This window comes from Periplaneta americana, chromosome 11 (assembly GCF_040183065.1).
Source record: "Periplaneta americana isolate PAMFEO1 chromosome 11, P.americana_PAMFEO1_priV1, whole genome shotgun sequence".
Classification (NCBI taxonomy): domain Eukaryota; kingdom Metazoa; phylum Arthropoda; class Insecta; order Blattodea; family Blattidae; genus Periplaneta; species Periplaneta americana.
This window is the reverse complement of record NC_091127.1, coordinates 49,599,859-49,615,607: the sequence shown is the minus strand read 5'-3', so window position 1 is coordinate 49,615,607 and position 15,749 is coordinate 49,599,859. Positions and strand designations below refer to the sequence as shown.

The following is a 15,749-nucleotide window of genomic DNA, read 5'->3' as shown; positions in this document are numbered from 1 at the left end:
AACGTTTCCATCTGACGGAATTGCAACATCTAAAATTAATCACATCTCGCATCTGTTTCATACTACTGCCATGCTTATTAGATACCACGACACTCTCTGAATTCATAGGTTGATTCCAAATGAGTGTTGCATATCTCATCGTCACTTGTTGGTATAGTGTTATGTTTCTATTACTAGTATTAATGTTTCCCATTTATTCCTATCGCTTTTACAAATGCTACAATGGAAATGTGTGTATCCTGTCATATCGATGGATTTATTCGTCTTGGGCTGAACAACATGTCCATATACTACTGTTCTACTCGAAGGGCCTTCACTATGTTCATCTTCACACGATATTCTCCTACATTTAAACATTCGATACCACCTTTTTACTATACCATAAGATACAGTAAATTCTTCCAAGGTACCTGTCGTGTCTTGGTGAATTTGAGATGGAGACATTCTTTTCTTTTGCAGGTATTTAATCACAGCTCTTTTCTCGACAGGCTCCATTTCTCTACTGACGCAACACCTCCGGCCACTCGAACACCTGCTACGAGCCAACGTGGACATGTACAGACTTGCAGCTTAAGATGTACCCATAACACATTTCAATCATTTGTGTACCACATAAATTTTAATTTATCTATAAATAGGTCACGGCTACAGCATAGGGATCAAGCCTTGTATATTACGCTGCTATCTTCGGCAAGACATACCCTCTAGATTTCAGTATTTATGAAGTTTAACATTGGCATATGCTGTGCATAGTATAACATAACAATGGAAGTCACTGAGCTAAAATTAGTTCATGGGGGGTCACATTAAATTTTGAACCAGTTCGCAAAGTTTTCCGAACTATTCACGGTGCATTCACAAATAATTTGGTTTGATTTTCCGCTTACACGTCTACATCCAAATAATGCAGACTTACAGATGGTGCATCACTCTAATGGCAAATACGAAGAAAATTAATGAAATGAATTTGAGAAGCGGAATTTTAAAAACGTTGCAACTATTATTAAGTTCCGTCTGACCTCAAAATTGATTGCCAACGAAGCTGTGTTGGAAAGAAAGAATAATGCTGAAAGTGAAGTAAACTTATTTTTTGGAAATTATCTTCTAACGTTAATGTTACAGGTCTGAGTTATCGATGTAAGTATAATTTTGTTTCGAAATTTGTATTAGTGCTTGGGAGAAAATCGTATTTATTTAGTACTCGATAGTAAAAAAAAAAAAGCCATAATTTTAACCTTTTCGGTTCTACAATGTGGAACATGCATATTTTATTATACAAATAGGTAAGCCTAGTGTACGAAAAATATTTCGACACAAAATATGTATAGCAAAATCACCAGTATATTAATACTATACAACATAAAATATAGTTTTGTCTAAAAATGGTGTGTGATAGGCCATTTTTTATTTAATTTCTGGCTTCAGCATACAAAAATACATAATGGAGAGTTAACATTTTATTTTTTTTAGTTTTTTCATTGCAGGCCTGTGTAATAATATACCTACTAATAAAATTAGTCGTTTAATAACCGAGTTAAAAAAATAACACAAAGTTTCTAAAAATTATGTTGCATTTCCACTTTCTTGAGGTGTTGAATTCAAAATTGTTGAGCAAAACATCATTTTCAAAGAATAATGGTTTGTGATCAATTTTAGTATTCTATACGGACTTTCATATTAGTAGGGACTCTTGAAAGGTGATGGTGATGGTGGTAGTAAAATTTCAAAGACATAAAAATACATTCACCATAATCAATATCATTACTATCTTATCAGAGTTATCAATATACTGTAGCTAATTTTACATCACTATTATTGGCATCATCATCATCTTCATAATATTCATCTTAATATAGTTTTATACCACCATTATTATGGTAATCATCGTCTCAAAATCATGTTGCCATTACAATCGCAATCTTCTAATCGTAATTATTATCAACAGTAATCTCACTAGAGGTTTTTGATTTATCTAGAGAAAATGAAAACTCGAGTGGGATTTAATTGACTATTACACGATTAGAAGAAAGTATATAAAGATTAAAAGTAACGAAGTACTCCAATACAATAAAATATTAACTGACTTACGAAAATACAAATCTGTCTTTAAATTTGTACCATCTCAACATTATAAATATTACGCTAGTAGATGGCAGTAGTGTGTTATTATTAGCTATTTTCTTGGTATCAGTTGTGCCAACTATGGAATCTTCATTGAACTCTATGGAAGGTTACTGGTCAAGAAGGCTTTGTTGATTCAGTTTCATTTTTATTAAAACAGTTGCATTCCACTTGAATTATCCCGATCCCAGTAATCAACGTCACTTGACAGATGATTTTCAATAAATCTTAGTATTAAACAATCTCTGATACGTGACTATTCATAATATCATATAGCAGAAGCTATAACATAAACTAAATAATATAAACGAGTGTTAGAAATGTTTTAATTAGGGATGATGAAATAAACAAGAAACGTTTTAATTAACGATGATGAAATAAAAAATAAACTTGAATAATTTTAAAAGAAACAATTATTGAAAGTACAATTTTGAAATTTGAATGTTTTAGTGGTTGGTGGTTCAGTTGATGTTATATTGGACGTGTGAGTAAAAGAAGTGAACTCGTTGATGTACATGGTGTATCCCTCAACTTATTCAGGATTTCCGAATGATGCTCTTCATTTATTTGTAAACAGGGTTTCAGGGAAGATGCATAGCTATTACCAGTGATCTTTATTAATTCTTGTTCTTGAATGCTAATGTGAGTAATATTTGAAAGTGCTGTGCATCGACTGGAGTGGTTTGTAATTTTCTGTTTTTTGACGTCCAGACCAGTGCAGTTTGAAATGTTGGCAAACAAAGAAATAAATGCTAGGGTAGTGATAAAAATAAACAAATGCTAGGGACGCGATAAAATTGTGCGATAAGCAGCCATGATTGTTTGAAAGATGTCCTTTCGTACCGTTTTATTGGTCAAAAGTAGTGTGACGTAGTAAAAGTGTAATAGTCATAATAATCATAATTTTATCATTATCGTCAACATCGTCTCTATATCATCATCATAATCATCATCATCATCATTATATTCTCAACATCATTTATCACCGTCATTAGCTTCACATTATTTTATCGTCGTCATCATCATCATCATCACCACCACCACCACCTTCTCGTTAATATCATTTATCATCACCGTTTTCTTAACATTATATCATCACCACCATCTCCTTAACAGCATTTTATCATCACCATCCTTCTAACATAATTTCTTCATGACTACTACTTTTGTAATCATTTTATCTCCATCATCATTCTAATACCATCTAATCAACATCATTTTATTCTATCATCTTATCACCATCAGCACCACATCATTTTATCATCATTGTCACTCTCACCTTCTACCATATTCTCAAAATCATTTATTATCATCACCATCTTCAAAATAATATTTTGTTATCACTACAGTCTTCTTAGAAATCACTTTTCGTCACTATTTTTTTTACCATTATTTTATTATTAAATCATCATTGTTGTAGACTTGAACTACATTTTATCATGACCTTTTCCACAATATCAGTTCACCATTGTCATTCTCACTACCACTTTTAACAGGATTGTATCATTATTATCATCACTGTCATCATCTTAACATTATTTTATCATCATTTTGTTGTGATCATCATTACCATTATTGTTACTGTCTTCATAATTTTATATTCACCATCTTTCCAATACCGTCTTACCATTTTCAACATCATTATCACCATATTCTCAACATGACTTATTGCCATCATTATAATCATGATCACCATCTTCTCAAAATGATCTTATCATCATCGTTCCTTTTAACTTCATCTACTCATAAGTCGAGCTGGTTGTGAGTTGGTACAGCGCTGGCCTTCTATGCCCAAGGTTGCGGGTTCGATCTCGGGCTAGGTTGATGTTAAATGCGACAGGCTCATGTCAGTAGATTTACTGGCATGTAAAACAACTTCTGCGGGACAAAATTCCGGCACATCCGGCGACGCTGATATAACCTCTGCAGTTGCGAGCGTCATTAAATAAAACATACCATTTAACATTTTAACATTCTACTCATAACCTTAATAATTTCATGGCCATAATTTATTTTAAACATTTGTTTCGTTGAACTATTTCGTTCACATTAACTTATCGTTAAGTTTACCAGAACTGTTACATATCTGTGCACAAAAGCACTGCAGATCCTCACCATATTGTCAGCATGCCTCAATAGAATGGAACAAATATAATCTTCCATGAGGGGGAGATTTTCTCTTCATTTGCTTTTAGTGCAAGCGAATTATCAGATATGAAACTGATACATATCATATGTGTTATTTAAATTTTTATTGGGTTATTTTACGACGCTGTATCAACATCTCAGGTTATTTAGCGTCTGAATGATATGAAGGTGATAATGCCGGTGAAATGAGTCCGGGGTCCAGCACCTAAAGGTACCCAGCATTTGCTCGTATTGGGTTGAGCAAAAGCCGTGGAAAAAATCTCAACCAGGTAACTTGCCCCGACCGGGATTCGAACCCGGGCCACCTTGTTTCGCGGCCAGACACGCTGACCGTTACTCCACAGGTGTGGACTATGTGTTATAATAATAACAAAAAATGACTACAGGAGATGAGAATGGGGTAATAGGATAGTGAGAAAAGCAGAAGCACTCTGATGACACGTGCTTCAACACTGTCTTTTCCAACACATATTCCATCAGGACTCGACAGGATTTGGAATTGGACCTCCGGCGTGTAGAATCAGTGCTATAAGTTAGTTGTTCGGCTAATGTTGCCTAAAAGCGAGTTAAATTTCCATTGTCTTGGTGTACATTTTTGCCGCCATCATCTGATTAGTAGTCTATCCTGCTCCAGTCACAATGGAGGACATTTTCTGTTTTAATTAAACTTTTATCACGCGTTAAGCTTGATGACATGTGTCATACCATTAACTCAAATTCATTATGTGCTTTATGTTTCCTGCAGGCGTAGGCAATTACAAGTCTCTTCATTTCCTTATGCTGCGGATTGCATAGTTTTTATTGTGAATTTTCGTGTATACGTATTCGAAGTTAATCCATGTTTAGCCTTGTATCCTTAGGGGGACTTGAAACCAGTGAAATGTGTAAATGAACAGATGGCTAGTCGACCGTAACTGAGTGGAATTTAATTATGATGTTGATGAAGCAGAGTTTAAAAAAATATCATGTGTAAAAAAAATAGAGTAAGCGTTTGTGCTCCAGGCGGGTTGTGAATGTAGGGCCCACTACAATGAGATTCACCAACTTACTGTTCAGTAACAAGGTAAAATAAGATAAAATTTACTAGAAGCTGAACATCCTCTGTTACTCAAGCGACAGGGTTATTAATTGGGGCGTTCATAATGATAGTTCCATTCTACTCCCCCTTCTCATCATCATCATCATCATCATCATCATCATCATCATCATCACCAGCACCAACACCACCACCACCACCACCACCACAACCACAACCACAACCACCATCGTCAACATGGATGCAATGTATCTTCGTGTTTTTATGAAACTTCCTATGTGACAGTACAGGAAATAATTTTTGAGAAGGAAGAAGTTAATTAAATATCAATAGGCCTACACTAATCCTAGATGATGTCATTAATTATGTTTAGGCTTCGAGACTTCGGACCCAATAGATCAGTTCAGTGGGAAATCCGCATAACGGCGTACTGAGTATACTGCATGTTCAGTTCAAAGTGTGTCATGGCTCGCTGTATGTCGTCATGTGGCTAGCCGATGAGCCTAGAGAATTAAATCTTCCTACATTTCCGCAGAGGCGTATTACCTATGTGGCACAGAAGTTGCCTAACAAGTACGGCTTTCATTCAGAAGAGTATTTACCGATACGCACCGTAACGCCGGTAGTAGCAGGAATGTGAACTGTTTGGAAACACGTACTGAGGTGAATTTTTTTCTTACTGTCGGGATATGGGGAGAGGGTTAAGATGATTACTTACGTACAGTATTTGTTGACATTAACTTCGACGGTCAACATGGACACGGAGCATTTGATTTGTGTTGTGGAATGTTGCCGTACGCAACCGATGATAACAAATACCCTGGGTACGACTTACTCGCGCAAAACACAGTTCGAATGAGGTCCTCAAGTTCAGATTGAACGCCTTGATTAATAGGCAACTTCTCTGACATAAAAGCTGAAACTCGCTTCAAATTGCTGACTCACCAACAGTGCCGTCATAACACACTTTGAAATGAACACCCAGTAGTGGTAAAGCGTACAGTGGGTGGGGGTACTGTAGAATGAATGCCAACAAATACGCAAAGAAAAACACTCTGGATTTGAAGGTTCTGACGAGTAATTTGGTTTTCATACAAAGCTATTTCCAAACTGTACCTGAAACTATTACGCGGTTAGAAAAGGCAGAGCAAGAGATGCCGGAAGCCCTCAAATTAATTGAGGAAATGGCATACAGAATTAATGAGACACCAAGCACACAGGTTACTGAACGTGTAAAACAGAAGTGGAAATCAATTTTATGTAAAAATAACGGATATGACACATTGTGTAACATAAAGATCAAATTAGTGGACATAGAGTCACTCGAAAATAAAGGACCGTCTCTTAGAGACTGCAACGGTGTTAGGTTTTTTCGTTTTGCTCCTGTCACGTCATGCGACGTAGAGCGCAGCTTTTCACAGTACAAACTGTGTTTGGCAGACAACCGAAAAAGATTTACGTTTGAGACACTGAAAATGTATCTTGTGGTACATTGCAATTCGGTACTGTAACTGCACTTCCTAAGTACGACCAATGGGATAAATGAAGATACTAAAATTGATACATGTTGATTTCCACCATTAACACTGTGTATAATTAAACACAAATGCTTATAAAAGACAGGAGAATAAATGTTTTTAATATTCTCTTGACATTGTCATTGTGTAATGTACATTTACTTTCAGAATGTACATACAGTTTGTGTGTGTTTCCCCATACTACCGTACTCTAAATAGCAACGTTGTTACCTCAACACATTTCTACCTTTCACTACCTGCAGCGAGTCAACAACCTAAAGTACATGCACTGTTAAGTTATTGTATCGGGTCCCAAGTCTCGAAGCCTGATCATGTTCATCATATTCACCAACGCTTCCTATCTAATTATTTCATATTCTTATGTACCTACGCCCATTGATTTGTAATTATTTTCTTCTTTGTCCTGAAAAATTATTTTCTGTACTGTTTATCCCGCGTCTCGTTTTCAAAATTTATCCACGCAACATAACCTAGACACACGATCACAACATTCCTCAATATTATCCATTCCCTCCCACCGAACATCCTCATATTCATCTTCTTTTACTGTGGCTGTTCCTCGGCTTAGGAATTCCCTACCGAGTAATGTCAGAGACTGTCTGACATCAAACCAATTTAAGAATAGAGTAAGGAAATATTTTTCAAACAATTCTCGTTGTTAATAATATTAGATGTTTCAAGTTTCTCAATGTTCAGTGGTTTATTATTACAGGATAAATATCTAAATTCTCATTATTATTATTATTATTATTATTATTATTATTATTATTATTGTTATTATTATTATTATGATTATTATTGTTGTTATTATTATTATTTATTGTCTCACTAACATTACTTATCTAACTTTTATTATTTACTTTTACTTTCATTATCAATTTTCATGTTGTTTTACGGTCTAAATATTAATGTAATAACTACTTTAAGCCAATTGTATCCAATTAGAATTAGAGTCTGGCTGGGCGTAAGAGAAGGCCTACTGGCCTTAGTTCTGCCAGATTAAATAAACGAATTATTATTATTAATTATTATTTATGCTCAAAATGATAATTAAATTGATTTTATGTATAAAGTTGTTATGTGTATTCTTTATATTTTTATTGTCATATAATATTTCTATGGATTTACTTTTACATTTCTTGCATTTCTTGTATTAAATTTCGCTGTGTATAATTTTATCACTTTATATCAGAAGAAAAAGAAGTTCTTAAGGCTGTGGTACGAAGCTCCAAATACAAAATTAAAAGTGATTGATTAAATGACAAACTTACTCGTGTTAATTATATAAGTAAGTGTGGCTTACAGCTGTTTCGGTGTTTACATGACACCATCATCAAAGCCTTCTAGATCTCGGCATCATCTCGACACCGCTGTCTGTTGTGGGGGTGCTTTTGTGTGATGAAAAGTAGAGTCAAATAGGCAGCGATGTCGAGATAACGCCGAGATCTAGAAGGCTCTGATGATGGTGTCGTGTAAACATCGAAACAGCTGTAAACCACACGTGTTTATATAATTAACACGAGTAAGTTTGCCATTTAATCAATCATTTATATTTAAGTGTTAAAAGTAGTGTACGCAAGTTTCAAGATGGATTATCGAGACAAAATTAAGAAGTTCATTTCGAAACACCGAAGCAAGATTTTTCTCGATTTATTATTATTATTATTATTATTATTATTATTATTATTATTATTATTATTATTATTATTATTATTATTGTTATTATTATTATTATTATTTATTTATGTATTTATTTATTTATTTATTTATTTATTTATTTATTTATTTATTTATTTATTTATTTATGTCATATCCAGGCTTCGAGACTTCGGACCCAATAGAGCAGTTCAGTGGGAAATCCGCATAACGGTGTATTAAATATAGTGGTAAAGCGTTAAGTGAGTGAGGGTACTGTAGAATGAATGTCAACAAATACGCAAAGGAAAACGCTCTGGACTTGAAGGTTCTGACGAATAATTTGGTTTTTATACAAACCTATTTTCAAGCTGTGTCTGAAACTATTACACGGTTAGAAAAGTCAGAGCAAGAGATGCCGGAGGCCCTCAAATTAGTTGGGGAAATGACACAGAGAATTAATGAGACACCAAGTACACCGGTTACTGAACGTGTAAAACAGAAGTGGAAATGAATTTTATGTAAAAATAACGGATATGGAACATTGTGTAACATACACAACAAATTAGTGGACATAGAGTCACCTGAGAATAAAGAACTGTCTCTTAGAGACTGCAATGACGATAGGTTTTTTTCTTTTTCCTCTTATCACGTCATGCGACGTAGAACGCAGCTTTTCACAGTACAAACTGTGTTTGGCAGATAACCGAAAAAGATTTACGTTTGAGATGCTGAGAATGTACCTTGTAGTACATTGCAATTCGATACTGTAACTTCACTTCCTAAAGACGACCAATAGGATAAATAAAGAAATTAAAATTGCTACATGTTTATTTCCACCATTAACATTGTGTATTTAAACACAAATGCTTTTGTGCGAATTCGTGCGTATTTGCTTGTTTTCCGCACAGAACCAATACGCGGTAAGTGTGAAATATCACATTCAGTATTCCCAACGTAACACACATAACAATTTCCCTCTTCTTACCGCTTAAGCGCGACATTCATTTTACTGCTTTAGGCTTTTAACATATTATTTTTAGAGACCTTTAACATAGTAATAATTATAAATTGGAAACTTACCACTGCAATTTCACTTAAATTGCAATGTTAATTATTGTTTTTAAATATCTGCAAAAATTAAGTAAAGTCTACTACTCCACGAAACTTATTGCATTCCTGATACAAGTAACATTAAGGAAGCCGTGAAAAATCAACATGATTCCAGATGCGGATGTTATTACTGCAATATGTTATATAAATAATATTGTTAAAATATTAAAATGAAAAATAAATCATTACATAACCTTACCGTTTGTTTTAAGTTCGCATTTATAGACTGGGGGAAAAAAGACAGACGTATATCACGGCCTGCTGGAGTATAATAAACACAGAAAACATTTTATAGCAACAATGTTGAAGAAAGATATTTTGGTTTTCCGAAGTTGCCGTCATTAAACAGAAACCAACATGGAGATTTCATTGCAACTAATTAGAAATTCGTCTTTCAGGTATGTAATAAACGATCTTCGCACAAAATAATGTACGATACACGAGCGGTATGTTTGTTTTCATGTTCTCGGAAATTAAAAAGCTCAACTACGTTTCGCTTTTTCAATCATTTCCTCGACCATGAAAACGTCAACATACCGCTCTTGTAACGTATACTACTATTAAAAGACAGGAGGATAAATGCTTTTCACATTCTTTTGACATTGTCATTGTGTAATGTTTATTTACTTTCAGAATATACATATGTGTGTGTTTCCCCATACTGCCGTACCCTATTCTAAATAGCAACGTTGTTACCTCAACTCATCTCTACCTTTCACTACCTGCAGCGAGTCAACAACCTATAGGCCTAGTACAGTACATGCATAGTAAACTGATTGTATCGGGTCCCAAGTCTCGAAGCCTGGTCATATCATGTAGCAGATTGTGTATTTAGTATATTATACGGTATATATTTATTCAAACTTGCGTGTGTAAATTGGTCGGTAAGTTTATTAACAGAGTTGGCAACCCTAGCTCGTGGAGAGGACATTATTCTTGTTCTTGTAGTTGTCTTTAATTTCAGCAAAAATAAAGAAGAAAAAGATGCCAGCTACGAAGCCCCGGGTCAGGAATGAAATGCGATATTATGTTTTGAAAACTTTGAAGTAACGCACATTTTTTGTGTTGTTGCAGGTCAGCGTCCCGAGAACAAGCAGGCAGCAGAGAGGCGATGCGCCACGTGGCGTAAGAATGGCAAGGACCGCTGAGCCTCCGTGCGGAACATCGAGTCGGTATGACGACGACGTTTCAAGGCCGCGGCAGGCATCGGACATGACCGCGACGTCGGCGTCGCCAGCGGTATCGCCCTTCGTCGTCGCTTGATTGGTCGTTCCTTTTCTTCAAACACAGAAACAAGGTAGAATCGAGGAGCGTCGGTTTCCTGCTATTCAAACCAGACTTGTATCTGTCGGCCTCTGGTGCGCTTGAGCGTTGTCATGGATACCACGTTGGGGCGCCGTGTAGCGGCGGCGGTCAGAAGCAGCGCCAACTTGAGCGGAGGTGGGAACAGTAATATCATTGCGTCCTCTTCGTCAGGCAGTCATAATCCCGGTGTTGGTGCGTCGGGAAGCGTCCTTATTGGCGGGTCGACTACGGCGACATCTGGCGTTGGAAGCGGGAGTTTATCGTCGTCGTCAACAGCAACAGGTCCCCGGTTACGCAGACAAAGGAGCTATGAATGGCGGGAGCGCCAATACAGCACGTCGGAGGACGAAAACGTGGTGACAACGTCCGGCGGACCTGGCTTGCTTCACGTGGTGAACACAAGGACGAGTAACGCTAGCCTGCAGTCCACCGGGGGCGGCAGTTCGGGAAAGCAGCGTGCTAGTCCTACCCCTGCCGTGTATGCTGCCGGCATCGCATCTCTTCTTGCCGGGTATTCCAGTAAGTATCTCATTTTCGTCTTATTTCTTTAGTCTTAGTGCATGTCACTCCTGTCTTCTTTGCTGTACGTGGACGTTGGTACATATCATTTGTCTGGAGCGTGTAATACGAATCACACGCCAATTATTTTTACTAGAGGACGCGAATTCACATATCCACGAATGTAGAGCTATTATTTTCCTATTAGTACATACTGTGTTAAGATGGTGACATTTAAATCTTCTGTCAAGTATTTTAATACATTTATGAAAACTCTACATGGTGGTTTCTACAAAACATACTTATTACATTCTCAAACTTTCCTCACATCAAAATTGAGCTTTGAAACATCAGTCATTTATTTGCATTAATTCTATGTTCAGTTGATGTGAAATAACATTTTTCAACATTCAGTTAAACGAGAAATGGCCCAAAGATGTTAAAATGTTTTTACTCCTAAAACGACAATTTCTGTAAAATCGATGTATTTTGAGCGTGAATTCTCATGCCCACGAATATAGAATTATTTTCCTTCTAATAGATACTGTGTTAAGATACATATACTTATTTAAATCTTCTACCAAATGTTTTAGTACGTTTGTGAAATCTCTAGATACTGGTTTCTGCAAAGCAAAATTACATTCTCAAAGATTACTAACATTAAACATAAACGTTTGAAATATCTGTCATTTATTTGCATTAATTGTATCTTAAGCTAGTGTAAAGTAACATTTTTCAATATTCAATTAAATGAAAAATGGCCCAAAGATGTTAAAAAGATTTATACTCTTAAAACGACAAATTCTGTTAAATTGATGTATTTTGGGCTCGAATTCTCATGCCCACGAATATAGAACTATTTTTCTTGTAATTCATACCCCGCTAATATGGAGATATATACTTATTTAAATATTCTACCAAATATTTTGAAATCTATAGATGATGGTTTCTGCAAAGCAACCTTACAACATTCTCAAAGCTTACTTACATCAAACTTGAAAGTTTGAAATATTTGTCATTTATAGGCATTAATTGTATGTTAAGTTGATGTAAAACAATATTTTTCCGTTTTCAATTAAACTAGAAATGATTGAAAGGTGTTGAAAAGAATTGCAATCTTAAAATGACAAATTCTGTAAAATTGATTTAACTTATTTTTAGGCTTTAGTATTAAGCGATACATTGTTCTTTCTACAGAAAAATACATAAATAATTCAGCAACACAATATTTTGCATTACTTTCAAATAACTTCATTGTTAAGTTTTAAGAATAATTTCCTCCACTCTTCCATCAGATATACATATTTCTCCAAAATTGTATGTATTTTGTGGGTTTTCTTCTTTCTCACAAAAGGAACAAAGAAAATGCTTTATATTGGACTTATAAGACTATTTTTATATCAGATTGTGGGTGTTTCAATAGTCTACACTCTAATCCAAAGAAATAAGAACACATTAGTCACTAAAAGCACCGTCCATTAACACAAGTTTCGAAAAAAATGCAAAAAACTTTTTTTTTTATTTCTTACCTAATTATTATTTTTAGCACATTATATTTTTGGTTGTTTTAGGGATCAAGGCAAAGTAGTATACCAACTTTTAAAGTCGTAACACTTGTAGAAATATCCAAAATTTAATTTCAAATTTGCAAGAAATGAATGGCCAGAAGTGGACATGAATGGTTATTGATCTCACCGCTTCATTTCTATTATTGCATTCTTATCAAAATTGAGAGACAAATTTAGAAAATGAGAATAACATCCAGGGATACCAAGGGTTCCTAACTCATTTCGAAACATCTAGGAACAAGAGTCAAATTAAATATGGTGATTTTTTTAAATATGTAAGTTGTTCCTTAATTATTTATTTGTCTCTAAAATTACGTTCCTCTGAATGTTTATAGATGTCTTAACTGTAGGCACTTCAGTAAAATTATGGAAAAATATAGGCTAACAATCATGCAATTGTATATCAATTTTACATTCAATAATTATTAGTATAAGTAAGGAATTTTAGTATAAATTAATATTACAACTTTATCAGATATATCAAAATTTAGTTATTGCTTTATCAAAAGAAAATAAATCCTTATTTTCACGTGATATAGTGTGACCCAGAAGTTTTTCCGCAGTGCTTGTATAGCCGAGAATCCACTAGTCAGAGAATTCAAGTGTATTTGGTAGAGAATTAAAGTGGCAGCACTGGCCACTAAGCATATGATTGATTGACTGGGGATCTGAAGTTGTCAAACCGGTATGAATCGGGGAATGCCAACTTTCTACAGGGTTGTATTCTGAAGTTACTAGAATTAGTAGAGCTGCGGAGGGACTTTTCGATCGGACTGATTATATTTTAAGGAATGTAACGATTTCAATTTGAATCGAAGGACATCAACTTTCTATAATATGTACATAATATATTTCAATACTTTCTCTGAAACACCAAATATTAATTCAAATTATTTTATATTAAAGTACATAAATTCCGCAGTCGTTGTTGTTTACTACCTTGGCGACAGAATTGTCACATAAGGTTCAATTAATGTGGGACTTTTATAAACACAATATTATGTGTATGTCTGTTATATATCTTAAGACGTTAATTGTAAGAAAATATTAATACTAAGCTTATTATCATCTATACTCACAATGTGAAAAGTATAATTTCAACTAGAAACATTTCAAAATTAAATTTTAACTGAGTTATAAAGTCTTATCCAAGACTTCTCTTCTGTCCCGAAGATTAATACATTTTCATTTCATAAACAGAGTAATTTGTTTTATAATTTGTTCCACACAAAATTGTATTTCTGTGAATTACTTCTGTATCTAATCCTTACATGAATTAACGCATTCAATAATCTCATTCTTGTCAACATGATCCGCATTTCAGAGATTATGTTGATATAAAAACTTCTACCTACTCTTATCCTCGTGTGACCTTTCGCCACTTGTTGAATATTGGACGTATCAATATGTATGACCTTTACGTAATTCTATACTGAAGCAATTAAATTGTTATTTTATCCTATTACTACTAAATCATCTAATTTAAACACGACTTTGTAAATACAGTATAAATATTGTTTAGGCATATAGCAATAATTGATCAATTTAACATGGTTTCAAATGCCTACTCCAGGTACTATTATTACGTCATTTATTCATATATCATTACTTCGATTTCTTATTTTACACTCTATTACAATTAAAGTTAATGAGAGTTAATATTGGATTGTTTATTTTATTCGTTTACTTTTTCGACTTTATATCTTCACATTTCAGCCATCAAGTTTCCAATTCTTGCAGTATTTTTCTGCTAGGTTTCTATTTTGCATTATATTATTTTACCTGTGACTCGTTTTAACTTTTACATTTCATGTACCTTATTTCTTTATTGACAATTAAATTATCTTCATGATGCTAATGTTCTTGAAGAACCGTGTTTTCAGTCATCCTGACTCTAGACAAACACCAGGCGGAATTCGTAGGACGAAGGGTGACCACGACAGCGGGTCTCCACTTAATTAAGACAATAAAAATATCACATTAACAATGTAAAATTCCCACGCCTTAGGCGGGACTCGAACTGATAATTGTAACCTTCTCGTAACGTCAAAGCCTCCCTCCTTAATGGTTTCCGATAATTTACATTCCCGATATTTAACATTTGTCAATCGTTTTTCTTCTGCCAATTGGATATACGCGGGTAATATTGTTTCTTTTTCCATTGTCCTACATTTTTAATTAAGAGAAATATTACTTCATAGAGATTATTTCATGTTTGATCCTATCATGTTATGTCACTTGCAAACTTCTTATTAAGGTCCACACATTATTTTATTTGTTGGGTGTCTTCAGTGATCTTCATTGCTAGAAAAGAAAGATGATCTAGTATTTTCTAATAGTCTTTTACGAAATAATTTTTAATGATAATACAAAATGTGAAATATTTTTTGTTTTATTAAATTCTAATATTTAATGTAACATTATGATTGAATCAATATACAAGGGGCAATCAATAAGTTTCCGGACTGCCCTGGATGTAGGCAAAACACAGGACATAGGAAACGGATAAGATATCTACAACCACTCATTATCTCTCGTGTAGTCCGAATTTGTGCGAGGCGGGCCTTGCACCTCGCACGTCGTATGCGTCGGTTCAGGAAAACCAAGGCTTTAGGAGGAATAGGATATCATTTTGGCTGCTGACTGACGTAAGATATTTTAATCAGAATCTTGCAGGAAATGCAATTTATTTCCAGAGTATACACCTAAACACGAGTGGATAGATTAATTTTTGGCAAGTGGTAAAATTCGTGTACCATTTATGAAGATTTTGCTTGTATAGCTTTG

At 34.5% G+C, this 15,749-nt stretch overlaps 1 protein-coding gene across 1 annotated transcript in view; it reads left to right on the top strand.

The window, feature by feature from the left end:
• LOC138708518 (secreted protein C-like) overlaps positions 1 to 15,749 on the top strand; it is a 1,615,872-nt gene that overhangs the window by 1,238,203 nt on the left and 361,920 nt on the right. Inside the window, exon 5 of the mRNA XM_069838633.1 lies at positions 10,666 to 11,415. Within this exon, the coding sequence (XP_069694734.1) occupies positions 10,968 to 11,415 (448 nt within the window). The 5' untranslated portion in view covers positions 10,666 to 10,967. The remainder of the gene's footprint in view (positions 1 to 10,665; positions 11,416 to 15,749) is intronic.